Genomic DNA, 15253 nt, shown 5'->3' on the forward strand with positions numbered 1-15253 from the left:
GTTTATGCAGGGCAGAGTGTTACTGAGGACTGCCTCTGTGTGCTGGTACAAGTATCAGGTACTTATAAACCCATGTTTGCTTGATTGTGCCCCCCATCCCCTCTCATGCTCTCTCCCTCTCTGCTTGGTGTATGGCGCCCCCTCCTGTTCCTCCCGGTCCTCTCACATCATTTGAAGCATTCACTCACAAAGACACACCAACTGTCTCCTGTCAAAACTCAACAATTTCTACATTTAAACTAAAAAAGAGTGTTTTTTTTAACCTGTTTTAAACCAAAAATCAAAATAGAGACATCCTCCAGGGGAGTAATTACAACCACAGATACAGTTTTACAGTTTATATAATCTTTAATTAGTTTCACACTGGTGGCAGCACACTGAAAAGTTCGCTCTTGTCCTTTAGTCATGTCAAAGTTTCAGTATTTCCTCTGACAACCATGAGATAACATGAAATAGAAATTGAGAAGTCTGTCAGCAATCGAGAAACCTTAGTGATCGAGCACCCACTGGGTGCCAGATGAGGGCCCACAGAGCCCTGGGGTCGGTTTAGGTTAAGCAGGTGAACCCAGGAAAACATATGAGGTCTTTCAATATGCATGAAAGTCGTGGTCATGTGGAACAGTATCCCCTTATATTCTAGGAAATATGGATGTATAAATGATGGATTAAAATAGCATCGGCAGCTGCTGCATCTATTTGCACTGATTCTCAGCATGTGTTTGGGGACATGTGAACTTTAAGATTCCTGAAAAGGTGGACCCATAGTTCACAGAGGACCCCTGGTGTTGTTTTCCTCCCTCTTTCTAGGTATCTGTGTTATTTTTGTTGTCACTGTTTCACCATGTCAATCTGTTGTTGGTTGATTAGACCAGAGTGTTGCAGAGTCCTGTAAAGAACATTATAATGTTGGGAAACCAGCTGTGAATGTGAGGACCTGACTTTTGAAAAATAGCCTCAGCTGAACTCTCTGCTTAATATCCACAGCAGGAGAGGAGAGGAGAAGTTGGCCCCTGTGGTTCGTAGCCTGTGGCCTGAAATATCTCACGCTGATCTGTGGTGCGTATGCAAAGCAGGATATGGCTGAAAACTTTTATTTGTGGTCACTTGACTTCTCTGCAGGCTGTTTCATCAGCATGTGTCAATGCACGGCATCTCTCGAGTTCGTTTAACATTTGTGCAAACTATAAGAGAATTTAGAAATGACAGATAATGTAGAAATAATTTGTCTGATTAAGTGTCACTTGATAAAAATACTTAAATATAATGTTATATTAACAGCCAATTTAACAAATTAAAAATGTAGCCTATATAAAAGCTTATTGTGAAGCAAAGCTGTAAACATGGTACCCTTATCATATTTATTGTGAAATTAATATTACCTATATTTGAAGAGATACACGTCAGTAAAATTTCTTTACACAAAACACACACATATAAATAAATGAACACTGAATAAGTGTCACTTTACAAAAATACTTAAACATTATGTTATATTAACAGTCTGTGGTCAGGTGTTGATTAAATATAAAAACTATATTGTATGTAAAAGCATATTGTGAAGCAAAGCTGCAAACGTGGCATCCTTATATTTATTATTAAGATTATATTACTTAGATTCTGTACAGACGAACAGATGCATGCCAGTAAAATTTCTTTTCACAAAAAATCATATATAAAACATAAAGTTGGGTGCAGATATATGATAATAATAATAATAATAATGATAATAATGTATTTTATTTATAGGCCCCTTTCAAAGCACAGCAAAAAAACAAATTTAAAAAAACAAGCAGCAACGTGTCAACAGTTCATAAAATCAAAGACAAAAAAAAACTAGACAAAAAATATATTATATAAATATATATTGTAAATATTTAAATACATGACTCTAAGGCATTTATTGTGTATGCATTAATGTGTGAGGAAAACAAAATAAAAAGCCTATATGTATTAAAAAATAAGTGTATAAAAGTATGTATTTCAGTGAGTAAACTTTCGGTAAATTAGCGCATAAATTATTACTTTTAATCATGTTTTATGACGCCAAATAAAAGTTAATATATATAAACAGTGTATAAAGTTTTATTATAGAGAACTCCGGGTCTCCTCCTGCTTCGATGGACGTGTGAATCCGCGCATGCGCTGTGCCGCTTCTGTCAGCCAGGGCGGTGATCTCTCTCTCGCGCGCGCACACTCTTTCTTTACGTCTCTCCCTCTGTGGGAAAAACCCGAGCAGGAGGAGAGCAGCAGAAAGGGGGAGGAGGCGGACTGCTTCTTCTTCTTCTTCCGATACAGCGGCGGCGGCGGCGGCAGGATATTTAGAGAAATAAATCAAAAAGATCCACGCGGCAGCCCCCCCCCTCCCCCGGTGCGGAGCGGCAGAGGAAGAGAAAAACCACACGGATGTGCCTCCGAAAGCGCAGCGGATACCGCCCTCCGGACCTTATTAATGCCAAGATTGTGAGTATCCGATCGGCTGCAGAGCGCAGCCTGAGCACGGGGAGGGGAGGGGTGCTGCTTTCAGTTTAATTTCCCCTTCTCCTGGGCTCCAGTCAGCGGCGGGGCTTCTCCTCGCTCCGCGGTGTTGAGGAAAAGGTCGGGCTCCGTGACTCCTTCCCTCCCTCCCTCCCTTCGTTCCTTCCTTACCTCCTCGGCTCCCCTCTCAGTGACGGGAGGCAGTCTTTGGGGGGGGAAAGAGGAGGAGAAGGAGTCGAGCTCACCCCGGTGTGTTGTCACCGTTTCTTTACAACGGTTTTCTTAATGACAGCAGCGGGACTGATCCTGACGCTCATCTACTGCCGCTTTATCTGTGACATTAAAACACACAAGCAGCTTGCTGGTAGAAACTGTAACAGGACTTTAAAGGGTCTTCTTACTTTATTTCAGTTTTCCTCCTCTCTGTGTGTCATACTTTCCGCTTAATGTTTCTGCTGTTTAACTATGGACCTTTCATAGTATGGTTCATAGGGGAGACTGGGGTCAGTTGTAACGCAGGTCAGCAGTTAAGGCCCTTTTCAAACTTGCTGGTATGACAGTTGACCCTTCGCTAAGTCCCGCCCCAGGACGCAGGGTCCGACAACAACGACTCAAACGCCCTGGTCACACTGAAAGCACGCCGCACTGCCTTTTTTAAAAAAAAAAAAAATTCCACTAGTGAAAAAGAAAACGCTTGCTACGCCTTTTTATTGTTGCCAGGCAACCATGGACTCCCCTCCTTATTCTCACCTTCTCGTGTAATCAATCTACCGTTCATTTATTTTAGTTAATCGACAGTAATTAGTAGCTACTTCCTGAAATGTTGAGGCAGAGGGTACTTCCTGTGGCTCTGGTTGAGGCTGTCAGCAAATAGTTTGTTGGGCACAGATAAACGGAGAGCTGTGTGGATACATGAGACCCTAAAGAGGAGGCTGGATCATGGGGAGGACCACCAGTTGGTCCAGGAGCTTCTCCTCCATGATGGATGTTGCCAGGCATATTTTAGGATGATTCAGGGGCAGTTTGACAACCTGCTGTCTATCATCGGGTCATTAAGCTCTGGGTATCCAGCAAACGCTACCTCCAGTTTCTTCTCCATTGTTTACCAACTGTAAACTTGTTGTCGTGACCACCGCAGAAGGCCCGCCTCTCAAATCATCTAATTGGACAATGGGATAAACGGTGACGAAAAAGAGATGACGTGGGGCGCTTTTCCACTCTGAGTTGAAGTTATTTCAACGCGAGGAGTTCAGAGCACTCCGATAAAAACACCAGGCGCCTAGAGTGCAGAAACGCAAGGCGTGTCGCAACACAAAAACCACAAAAGCTTCATTCTCATTAAAAACAATTACAAAAAGGCGCCTCCAATTGCTTAAACGCTCCCTGTGTGAGCAGGGCCTAATGCAGTCGTTTCAGATTTCCTTCATTTTCAGGCTGGTTTTATGGATTTGGAACTAAATGTTGTGCGTAGCTTTAGCTAGCTAGCTACTGAAGATATAGCCTACTGAATATATACACCTGCTGCTTTTGCTTGTTAATGATTATAACAGCGGAACAAAGACCGACCCTGCTGTACAGGAACCAGTGAAGGGAAGCAGGGAAACTTTGTGATATTCAACCAGCTGTGTGTCATCACAGTGTGTGCAGATGAACTTTGTTTGACTTCCTGTCCCTGCTTGTCCGGCAGCGGAGGTCCAGGTGCTGGCAGCAGCACGGGGGTGAAGCCAAACACCGTTCATCTGCACACACTGCGATGCCACACAGCTGGTTCAATATCAGCAAAGTTTCCCTTTATATTCATTGTCTTGTGTGGCGATCAGCAGTGATGTGGTGGTTCACTTTTACACTGTGATCTGTAGCCTATAGTTCGGCTTTAGCTTCTAACTATCTTTGTCTTTTTAACCTGTTGTTGCTGCTGAGTCAGTTTGACATCCTGGATATATCCTTCAAACACAGACTGTAGACCCCTCTGTCTGCTTCTCTCTGGAATCACTCTTTTGTTTTTACAAAAATATGATAATATTTCTTCAGGGAGTGCAGTTAGTTACAGTGTGGGCTCCATGCTTACTGCGACAGCTTGTCCGACCATCACAAAGGGGCGGGGCTTAGTGAAGTTAAAAATTAAATTTTGAATTAAACTTCATTTTTTAAATAAAGCCCAGTTTAGACTAAAGATTTATGACGAGACGAGTAGAAACAGGCAACTTCAGCCAGTTCACACCAACGCAACTTTTGTCTGCAGTGCTCTAAAACTGTTTTCTTGTTGCGAATCTTTGGTCTGGACTGGGCTGGACATAGGGTGGGCGGCTTTTGTAGCATTCCCAACCTTTGTTATTCTACGCAAAAATTTTCCCCATTGAAATGAATGGAGGAATGTTCAAATTTGACACAAATTCGAGGTTTTTAAAGCATTTTACAAAGCTTCTTTCTTCATTCATACATTCATGTAGAAACTTTAAAATGTTCCACAGCTTTCGTACATTCTGGCTCGTACTCAACTTTCAAATCTCATTCAAACTTTTTGAAATACCGTCAAACTTCATAAATAAAAGCCTCGTCCCAATTAAACGTCTAGTCCCTTTTACTGGGACTTACTAAAGAGTTATGGTTTGTTCGTAGCCACAATGTTGCTAGGCTAGTGAGTTATTACCTGAGCAACCACAGAGTCAGTTTGCAGGATTGTGTGTCATACTTAGTGTGCATTTGGACACGCCCCATTATCTGAGACAAAACAAAAACAGCATCTGCAGTTTTTCCTCCTGCATCTTAAAGACTTTACTGATTTTGGTATTGGCAATCGATAGAGAATCAGTTGTGTCGGCACATCCCTTAAAGCCGCTACAAGGAACTTTTAACTGGATATGCAAAAGTCTTGTTTCTGCTGATGTCTGGCGGGACCTACAACAGCAAATGAGACCATCGGTGTGAAGATAAGCTATTTCTATATAGTGTATATCCATACCTTTAGGAAACTGTCTCCAGGTCTGCCCCAGGTTGCTTCCAGGACGAAGCGATTTATAACACTCAGACGGCACACGTCATCTTACTTAGCTGCTTACATTTATAAATAGTCGCTATTCCTCCTCCTTGACCCGACGTCCGCAGGGAGTTAAAATAGCAGCAATCATCGGGTAAAAGTTCTGTTAAAGCAATGGACTCACCAACAGTCAGCCACGTCTCAGTCACACAGAGAAAATCCAATCCTCTGGAAGTCAGGAAATCTTTCAGGATAAACGTTTTGTTCACTAGCGATCTAGCATTTACCAGCCCAATCCTGGCAGGAGCCGGCGGGGATGAGGAGAGCAGGGGCCGCGGGGCTGGAACACCTCATCCGGGCCGACGACAGGTACCAGCCAGGCGTCGACAGGGTCCAGCGAGTGCCGAGAAATAAAGAGGCGAGGCAACGCTCCATACTCTGTCCAAAAAGCCGTGGAAGTGCTCGCCAAACAGGCCTTCAGCCTTACCAGCCGACCGCTGCGTTTACCTTGGCGGCGGTGGTGCTTACGCCGGAGACGTGGAGCTGGGGCGTGGCAGAGGTGAGCTGAGATCCCCGATAGGAGCGGGGGCAAAGTTTTCCCGTCTTGTTGTTTCATTCTTCTCCAAAACAAACACATGCACGAGCCAGGTAAGCGTCTTTACGACAATACGCGCTAGAGCTCATGGGAAATGTAGGCTTCATTCCGGCAAAACACTACCGCTTTTGTCCACAGGGTCGCCAAAATCAACTCAAAATGAAAGCTCCTTGTAGGGGCTTTAAATGGGATAGACTGTATATAAATAATGGACATAGTCACTGTGACATCACTCATTGGTTTGTGGACTCCCGTTTTGAAGCCTCAGGTTTGGTATTTTAGCAGTCTTGGATTTTTGGAGCCAGAAATGACCAGATTTGGACGAGAGGGTGGAGCTGTGGAGGAGAGAGGGGTGGATCTGAAGCTGAGGGCACTATCTGCAGACAACCTGTTGCTCAAAGCAGCCATGCCTCTAATTATGTGTAACTTTAAGCCTTAACAAAGTTAAAGCGGGTAAGTTATTTAAACATTCACCCCTGTACAGCTGTCACTAATGGGGTAAGTCGCTACAGAGACCCAAATTGTTTTTTGTATCAGGCTGTGAACATGCTTATTTCTGCTGTAAAGTTGGATATTTTAACAGCGTTGTCCGAAGGGATTGACTTACTTTTGGAGTCTGCCTCAAGTGGTCATTAAAGGAACTGCAGTTTGTGAATCTCTGTGAATGCAGCAGTTTGTTGAGTTTGACTCGTGGGGTGGCGAACTGAGGAACAAACTGTTTGATCATCACCCTCAAGACTTGCTTTGGATCAGTTTGTGGTCAGATCGATCATAGCTGATCGGATCAGATTAATGGATCTGCTGCCGCAGAGGCGAGTGAAAGCAGTTTTTTATTTATTTTTTTGTGCTGGTCAAACCCACCATGTGGTGCTTGGTTATCATGGGAGCGTGGCTGGTTCCATCTAAATTAGTTTGGAAAAACATTTATGGCACCAAAACTATATGGAGAGAATTACAGCAAAAAAAAAAATGTAAATGTGGCAACAAATGCTTATATTGTGGCCGTGTGCCACAAATAAACGAATGTGTGGTAAACCCTGAAGACTTTTTGGCCAGATCACCAACCAAGTGCTTAGCATTAATATTTATATATCATCAGCATTGAAAAGTGAAAATGAACTGTGGTTGTTGTTCCTCATAGGACTGTGAATGCATACATTTTAACGCTGGAATTAAACCCCTAACTTGGACAGAGTTATTGCCTTGCTCTACCCATGTTACACATCCCCCCCTATTCCTCTAAATTAGCTCTGGTTCTTGATCTGGTTCTGTTCAGAACTCTTGGGACCTTCACCTGCGAACTTTTGTGCCGTTAATACTGATGTTTGTTTTCACCCAAAAAAGCAAGCATGGATCAACTATTAAGACCACTGTACCCTCTTTTTTTCCTAACCATTTCTAACTTGACTTCTCCATTGTTGCCTTCTCCATCCTCTCTTTCCAACCTGAACACGCCTACTGATGTCATGAGAACCAAGTTTTCTGGCTCTGACCCAATTTACTTTCAGTCGAAAGGTTTTGAACTGTTCAAAATTAGTTGCAGGAACCAGAGCGAAACTGTTGGTGTAGAGGGACACCAGAGTGTCTGCGTGTTCTTAAAAGTACTCAAATGTCTTCAAATTTATAAATATTTGGCCTTTAAAGTCACTACATCGTCTTAAATTTGAGCTTGTTAGGTATAAATTGCCACGAACATTTACTTGATTTAATTTATCCATTGTTTAATTTACTTGTGACAAAATGAGTCAAGCTCTTCTGATATTGCAAATCTTAAAACCTTCTACTGAACCTAATACTGTCGCTTTTCTGTGTACTTGCACTTACCTGTTTGCAAAATATAGATGAACAAAACTTACTCCAACAACCACATTCCTACATAAAGCCCACCTGTGCTCACGACTGCATACTTACCTGCAATGCTTGGATAATAAAAAGACGATTTGTCCAAAAGTCAGTCTTAAATTTGGTTTAAAGTCGTCTTGCTGAGGTCTTAAAAGCATTAAAGTTAAGTGTCTGATACCTGTAGACATCCACGTTACACAGACAGTTCAACCCAGACTCTAGTCTATTCTCAGTGACACATCAAAACACTCCATGAGCTGATATTTGGGGCAGTTAAGATAAAAATATCCCAGTGAGATTCCTTTACTTTTCCTACAGTGTCTTTGTGCTGAGTTTATGGTGACCTTGCTGTACTTGATGGTATGTTTACATATAAACTGACACTATGAAGTTCCCATGCTGCTCCAACAGCAGTCCAGTCGTAGTCTTGTTGTATACATTTTTCTGTAAAGTATAACTTCAATATTCCTATTTGGACTTATAGCTTTCTTATATAATTCCTGTTTATGACCATATAAGGTGTCGCCTGTGGTTCGGCACTTTTAGGAGGAAGAGACACCAAAAAGCAGAAACGAGTGTGCTGTTGCGTTAGTGTATCCTTAATTTGAGCAGAGAAGGTATTTTACAACTGATCCCTGTCGTTCTTTCTTCTAGACGCTTCATCCCTTCATTGTGTAGTAGATGTCTTGTCATGACGCATACTGTCCAGCTTTGGGTGAAGGTATCGCACAGGAAGGTGCTTTTGAAATCAGAAATAAAGGTGGAAGGAGGTGTCAGACATGTCAGTTTTTTGAACGCACGGCTCTTTGCATTTCTTCTCCGCTTTCTATTTGATGTGTCCGAGTATGTGGAACTGCAGGCTATGAAATGTCAAAATCCATCGCCTTTTATCCTCATAAATCCCTGTGTTTTGAGGTTTTTTCCTGAGGCCGGTTCGAATTACACACTCTGTTCTTAAAAAAAAAAAAAAAAAAAGGAATCCTCTTGAAAGAGAAGTGAGATTTGTTTGTAGGCGTTCGTAGAGGTTCAGTGGTGTAAAAACCTTTTTTCTCACGTGACTGGACAAACCGAGCTGAAGGAGGAAAAGTTTTATTAAACCGCTTCCAACATATTTTGTGTGACATCACCCTCAGAAATCACAGGCAGCCTCCTCTACATGATCTGTCATTATTTGGGGATTGTTACCCAAAGCTGCGGTTGTATTCTGCGTCACAGGATCAACAGTATCAGCTGTCAGAAAAAGAAATCTGTGGCCAATTTGGGGGTCCCACCCCTGAGGTTAAGAAACACACGCCTCTCAGATACTGACTTGTACCCGATCAGGAAGTCTAGAAGTTTTTTTCCTTCCTCTTGTTGCCAGTTGGTGCACACTTCCTCTTCCTGCGTCTTTCTTCATTGTGTCTGTTGCTTGCTTCCTCTTTTTTCTGGTCATCGCCTTCTCTTCCTCGTCTCTCTCTCTCTCTCTCTCTCACACTATTTCTGTCCCCTCCTTTGTTTTTTCTTTTAGTCTCTTATTGTTTCTTTCTGTCCACCTTTAATGCATAGATGTGTGTGTGTGTGTGTGTGTGTTTGGGTTTTTGTAAATGGTTGCCATTCTGTGAGGTGCATGTCTTCATCATCATCTTGTGCCAGGATCGCTGGTGGTTTTACTGGTGGCTCTTTGTCGCTGCTTTGATGTCTTAAGTCCATAAAAAGCCACATAAAACTAGCATTCCCATGTCATCTGCGATGTCAGATTAAAACCTTAGATCTCCCCAATCTCAGATGTTTGTCCAGGAACCTTATTTTTAGTTTGACCACCACACATTTTTGAGGTCATCCAGTGGGATTTTTTAAAGGATCACATCAAGAGGTCGGAGAGTTTTCTCAGCCCACAGAGGACCGTGTCGTTCTTCCAGTAATTTGAACTCAACAGAAATTGGAGTAAAATGCTGTTCCTGGAGCTGTAGACCAAATAAAAACAGGCTGGGAAATGAAAGCTGCACAATTTTTTAGTTAGTTTCAATGTTCATTTATCTGCTAATTATTTTCTACATTAATCATTTGGCCCATAAAGTGTCACTTAAAAATGTCCACCATTTTCAGAAACCCAGTGTGATCAAACAGGTTTTGTCCATTCCAAAACCTTAAGATATTTATACAACATAGACGATTATTCTTCCTTCATTAATTTAAGATCGTAAAAGAATATTTTACTGCTGGAAAGTTGGTCTTTTCATCAATCTAGGATGTCCATGCAGTACACAAATACACACAAATACGTCTGAAATTGGTGCTGTCTGACCAGAGAAAACAAAGATAAAGGGCTGTGGCATTTGCTTTTCCTCAAGAGCTAGAAAACCTACAGCGACCAGAATGCATTGCTCGGCACTGGACCAAAATATGCTTCTGCTGGTGGGTGATGTAAAAAAAACAATATGGCATCTGGCTGGAAACAAACAATGGTTGTGTTACAGTTAAACACTAAGCTAAAATATGTTTCTGAAAATACTGTGGGTGAGAAATAGGCAACACAGACATATTGACATAGTTCCGTCCAGTATTCGTTTGTGTTTTTGCCCTGGTTTTGTCCATTGTTCAGAGGTATTTAGCCCTGTGTTGTTCCACTAGTTATTGGTGATTTAGCCATGGATGCACAGAGGCAGCACAGAGGCAACACAGCAAGAGAATCTTGGTTCATACTTGATCAGAGCTGCTTAGTTTTTTTTTTTTTTCAACTTACGTTTTTACAATGCAGGAAACAGTATGGCACCCACTCTGTGTTCACACATTCTAATGTCACAGTCAAAAAGTGCACTGAAATATGTTACTGAAGACATCTTAAGCGAGAAATAAACAACACAGTAAGAGAATCTTGGTTTATTATTGATCAACACTGTCTACTTTTACAATTAAATTGGAGTTTGGACTGAGAATCTGAGACAGATTATGTTGTGTTGTGCTACAAAGTTGGTTAAAACTCAGCAAAATTTGCTTTAAAATTCACTTAATTTGGCCTGAAAAGTGATGTTGATGTCACGTTTGGCTGAAAGTTTTGCAGGCAGGCCTTAACAATCAGTAGCCCCTTTTACACTGGCAGATTTTCCACGAATGTTGGGCCGTTTTGCCGGCAAGCTGCGAGCGTTTAGACACACAGAGCCAGGTTGGCGAGTTGATCCGAGGTACCCAATTTTCCACCTTGTAGGGTAGACATATTGGTGGAACCTTTTAGTTTAAACAGACCGAGGCCGGCTGTTGATGACTTGTGGGAGGAGCACGCCGCACGTGCGATCCACTGGCGGTGGACTAACAGGAAACAGCCGATAGCAGGAATTAGCGAGCAGCTAGTAGCAAGAGGAAAACACAAACCTGACAGACACTGTAAAGATGAGCAACTGGGGAGACAAGGAATTGCGCGCCCTCCTTGTCCTCGCAAACAAAGAGGCCATTAACCGTCAGATGACGGGGACGGTGAAGGACGGGCTGACGTACGAGAGAATCGCCGAAGGACTGACCAGCCGTGGCTTCCCTCCCACGTCACTGTTTACGTCACACGCTGAGCTACATGTTTTGTTACTTGCTCACGCCCCCCATTGCCCCGAAAAAGGCACATTCTGTATAAACAAAAGTAGGTAGGCGGCATTTTGCTGCACTCCCCGATTTTGTTTTTATACTGCCGATGCTGAAAAAAGACTGATTGGGCTTTCCTGCAAATTTGCACAATTCCTGTCTAAAAAGGGCTAATGTATTTGGATGAGAACTGCATTGGTGAATATCAGATTGTATTATCAGTATAAGATTGACATTTTTGTTTGGCCCAGATCAGATCTGAAAATATTATAATCAAGCAATACCCACAGTAACACCTATATGTCAGCCAACAAAACAAAAATCTCAAAACCATTCCATGTGGTAATTTCCTTTTTAGCATGTCCATAACGCATATTTGATCTGCACCACATTTCAACTTCAAAAATCAGAAATAGCTTATATCGGAGCGCCCTGAGATCCAAATAATCTCAATGTTCCTGGTTAGATTCCAAATTAGCACTTTTGTTGTTTGCCACACGCCTCTCAGTCCGCTTGTTTCCTGTCTGTTTCTTCACTATTGATGTCTGATAAAAGCAAAAAACATTCAAAGAATTATTTCCTGGGGAATACAAATGTGGTCTTAGGCATCATCATCACTTGCCAGGATTAAGTCCTCAAAATTTTGATTCAGTTTTACATCAATAAGTCCTTTACAATCATATCAAAACAGTACAGGGACTGTATGGGGCTCTTCACAGTGCTTTAAGAATCCAGAACTTAAGATATACTTTGACTGAGCTCAGTCATACTTTGTTTATTTGTGTACTAATCTGAATGTGTATATTTTTTAACAGTAACAGTAAATCTCTGCTTTTAAAGTCTTGTCTGACTGCCACACTTTGAAACTAATTGGCATGATGAGCAACAAGCCTGCCACTAATCTCTGTCTCATGGTTTCAATGTGGAACTCAAGTTACTCTCTTAAAGGGAATTTTGAAGGAAAATGAACCCTAAAACACAGTGTGGCTGCTGTTTGGAAACCTTGTAACTCCAACATTTTAAATTCCATCCATCCATTTTCTAACCGCTTATCCTCTTCGGGGTCGCGGGGGGGCTGGAGCCTATCCCAGCTGACATTGGGTGAGAGGCGGGGTTCACCCTGGACAGGTCACCAGACTATCGCAGGGCTGACACATAGAGACAGACAACCATTCACACTCACATTCACACCTATGGACAATTTAGAGTCACCAATTCACCTGTCCCCCTTTTTAAATTCATCCTTCTTTTTTCCGTTCTCTTTGTACAGCTGTCCTGTATGTTGTTCTTTTTCAGTAGATGATATTTTATAGACCGTTTTGATATGTTTGATTTTCCATCCACCCAATATTTGCACATTTTAAATTTGGTTGTATTGGCCCTTATTTGGCCCAACAGTCACAGGTGTTTCAAACTTGTATGGTCCAATACTCACTGTTGATTTAACCTTAGTTGGTCAAAGTCGATCTGGTCTGGTCCAATATGAGTTGGTTTGGCCCTTTGTTATACAATGTCAAGCTCTGTTTTGTCCCAATATTCAGTTTTTAGCCCTTGTTTGGACTTGTTGTCACCAGTGATAGATCCCTGGTTTGGTCCAGTTTTCCTGGTGTTAAAACTTTGAATTGATTCAGTGTTAGATAATGTTAAGCCCTGTTTTATTTGAGTAGTTGGGAATGTTTTAGCCTAGCTTTGGTCCAGTATTCACGGAAGTTTTAGTCCTGGTTCAGTCCAGTCGTCGCTGGTATTTAAGCCGTGGCTTTAGGGCTGGGTATCATTTAAAAAAGTCAGTACCAACAGCAGTAGCCTTAAAGTGATACTGACACCAATGTCGTACTTCATTCGATATGCCCAGTGTGAATGGAGTTGTGTGGTATAGGCATACTTTGAAACATTTTGGTGGCATTCTGGCATGCTCAACTGCCAACTCCATCATAACACTGACTTCACCATACTGCAAACTGTATGGGTTGTAACTGCAGCTGCAGGAGTGTGAGCTCTGCGCTGGGGAACACTTGGTGAAAGTCCGCCCACACACCCACAGTGACGGGGTAACTGTTAGCATCACATGGCGAAAGGTTATTAATGGCTTTAATTAGAGTTGAACCGTTACAATGGCTCAGTTTCGGATGTTAGCCACTGCTGCTGTGTTTTGTCGTGCTAACCGGGCAGATGTTTAACTGACTGTTTGCTGGGAGGGTCCGGAGATGGCAGCAACAGAAAGTTTGCCGATCCGATATGGAGTCAGGATGGTCCGGGATTGACCGGGTTTACCTGGCTGGGTGTAATATGAACTGGTTATTAAGCCCTGGTTTGGTCCAGTCCACAGTGGTATTTTGACATGGTTCTGTCCAGTATTCGTCAGTGTTTTAACCCTGGTTTTGTCCATTATTCAGAGGTGTTTAACCCTGTGATGTTCCAGTACTTATTGTGAATTAGCCATGGATGCACAGACTTTTCCTCCCGATACAAATACCTTAACTGAGTTTATCTGCCGATACCAGTGCTCTCTTTTTCCCAACTCTGTACCTTCCTGCATCAAACTCATTGGAGTCATTTGTATGAGGCCAGGAGCTGCTGTGACTCTAGAAACTGTGTCTGCAGCCAAAAGTGACTTAATGCATTTAAAACCCAGAATTTCATAATGACACTGATGAAGAGTCTGTATTTAATGTGAATCAGTCACGTCACGGCTGAGAGCCGATTCTCTTAACAAAGTCAGCATGAGCACTGATACGGTCTGGTGTATTTCACATTACGGGGAGGCACCTGATTCAGAGTTAATATTAATCATTTGCTTAATAGAGTTTTAATGTGTGAACGTAATGGATGTCATCTTTGATGGGAAGTAGCAGCGACCTACCGTGATGTACCAGGAGAAGACTCTGTCGCTCCTGATTAAATCATCTTGTTAGGACATCCTCAGTATGTTTGCATAAGAGAAGTTCATGGAAACACACACTCTCACTCTCTTTTTCTTTCACTGCACTTTTGGAAACTACAATTTACTAGATGTTTATCAGATTAGTGAAAATGTGTGCCTTTTTCATAGTGTTGTGTAAAAGGTGGAAGATCCTGAAGGTGGCAGGTGGATGATTGGTACACACACACTTACAATGGCTTTTTTTCTCTCCTTGTGTGCGTGTCTTTGTGTGTGTGTGCTGGTGCCTGTGTTTTGTGGATAAATGTACATTCCCTGGGATTTTTGGTGCTCATTGTGTGTGTTGTATTGTGTGTGTGTGCTTTTACACGCGTGTAAATTGCGTATTTGGTCCATGCATGCTTTTGTGGGATTTCACACACACTCACATATGTGTTTGTGGTGCATTTGTATTGTGCTTCGATGTGGCAAATTTGTGTGAATGCATGTTTGCTCGTACATTTGTGCATTTTCCTTTGTGTGTGTGTGTGTGCGCGTGTGTGTATTTATAAAGGAGAGGTCCGAGGCAGAAGGGGGGATGACATGCATGTGTCCGGCCTGCTAACATCGCTGACGACTCGCACACTAACCGACTGCCCGCCCTTGCGACATGACGGACGTACTGGTAAACAACTGCACCTTTTCTTGCTTTTCCTCTCTGTGATTAACTCTTGTGTCTTTATGAATTTCTTTTTTTCACTGTCAGGGAGATGTTTTTGTGACTAAGACACCTCTCTGCTAGCAAAGGAACAGGCTAATGTAAATAATGGAAATAGAATAGGTAGTTCCCAGTACAGAACGTGGCAACAAATGAGCATCCTTGCAGATCAATCTATTTATCTAGTAGGGCTCTCCCAGTCAAGTTTTTCTTGACCCTGATCTTGATCAGAGTCCTTTT

The 15253-nt window shown here is 42.3% G+C and overlaps 1 protein-coding gene across 2 annotated transcripts in view; it reads left to right on the forward strand.

Annotated features, from left to right (window-relative positions):
• The first annotated feature begins 2234 nt into the window (after nt 1–2234).
• rgs19 (regulator of G protein signaling 19) overlaps nt 2235–15253 on the forward strand; it is a 53773-nt gene continuing 40754 nt past the window's right edge. Inside the window, exons 1-2 of one of the 2 annotated variants that reach the window (XM_033629240.2) lie at nt 2253–2460; nt 14870–14980. In XM_033629240.2, coding sequence (XP_033485131.1) covers nt 14966–14980 — 15 coding nt within the window. In that variant the 5' untranslated portion in view covers nt 2253–2460; nt 14870–14965. Of the gene's footprint in view, nt 2461–14869; nt 14981–15253 lie in introns of both variants that reach the window. The other variant, XM_033629238.2, reaches the window with a different exon arrangement.

This window comes from Epinephelus lanceolatus, chromosome 8, assembly GCF_041903045.1.
Source record: "Epinephelus lanceolatus isolate andai-2023 chromosome 8, ASM4190304v1, whole genome shotgun sequence".
In the NCBI taxonomy this organism is placed as follows: domain Eukaryota; kingdom Metazoa; phylum Chordata; class Actinopteri; order Perciformes; family Serranidae; genus Epinephelus; species Epinephelus lanceolatus.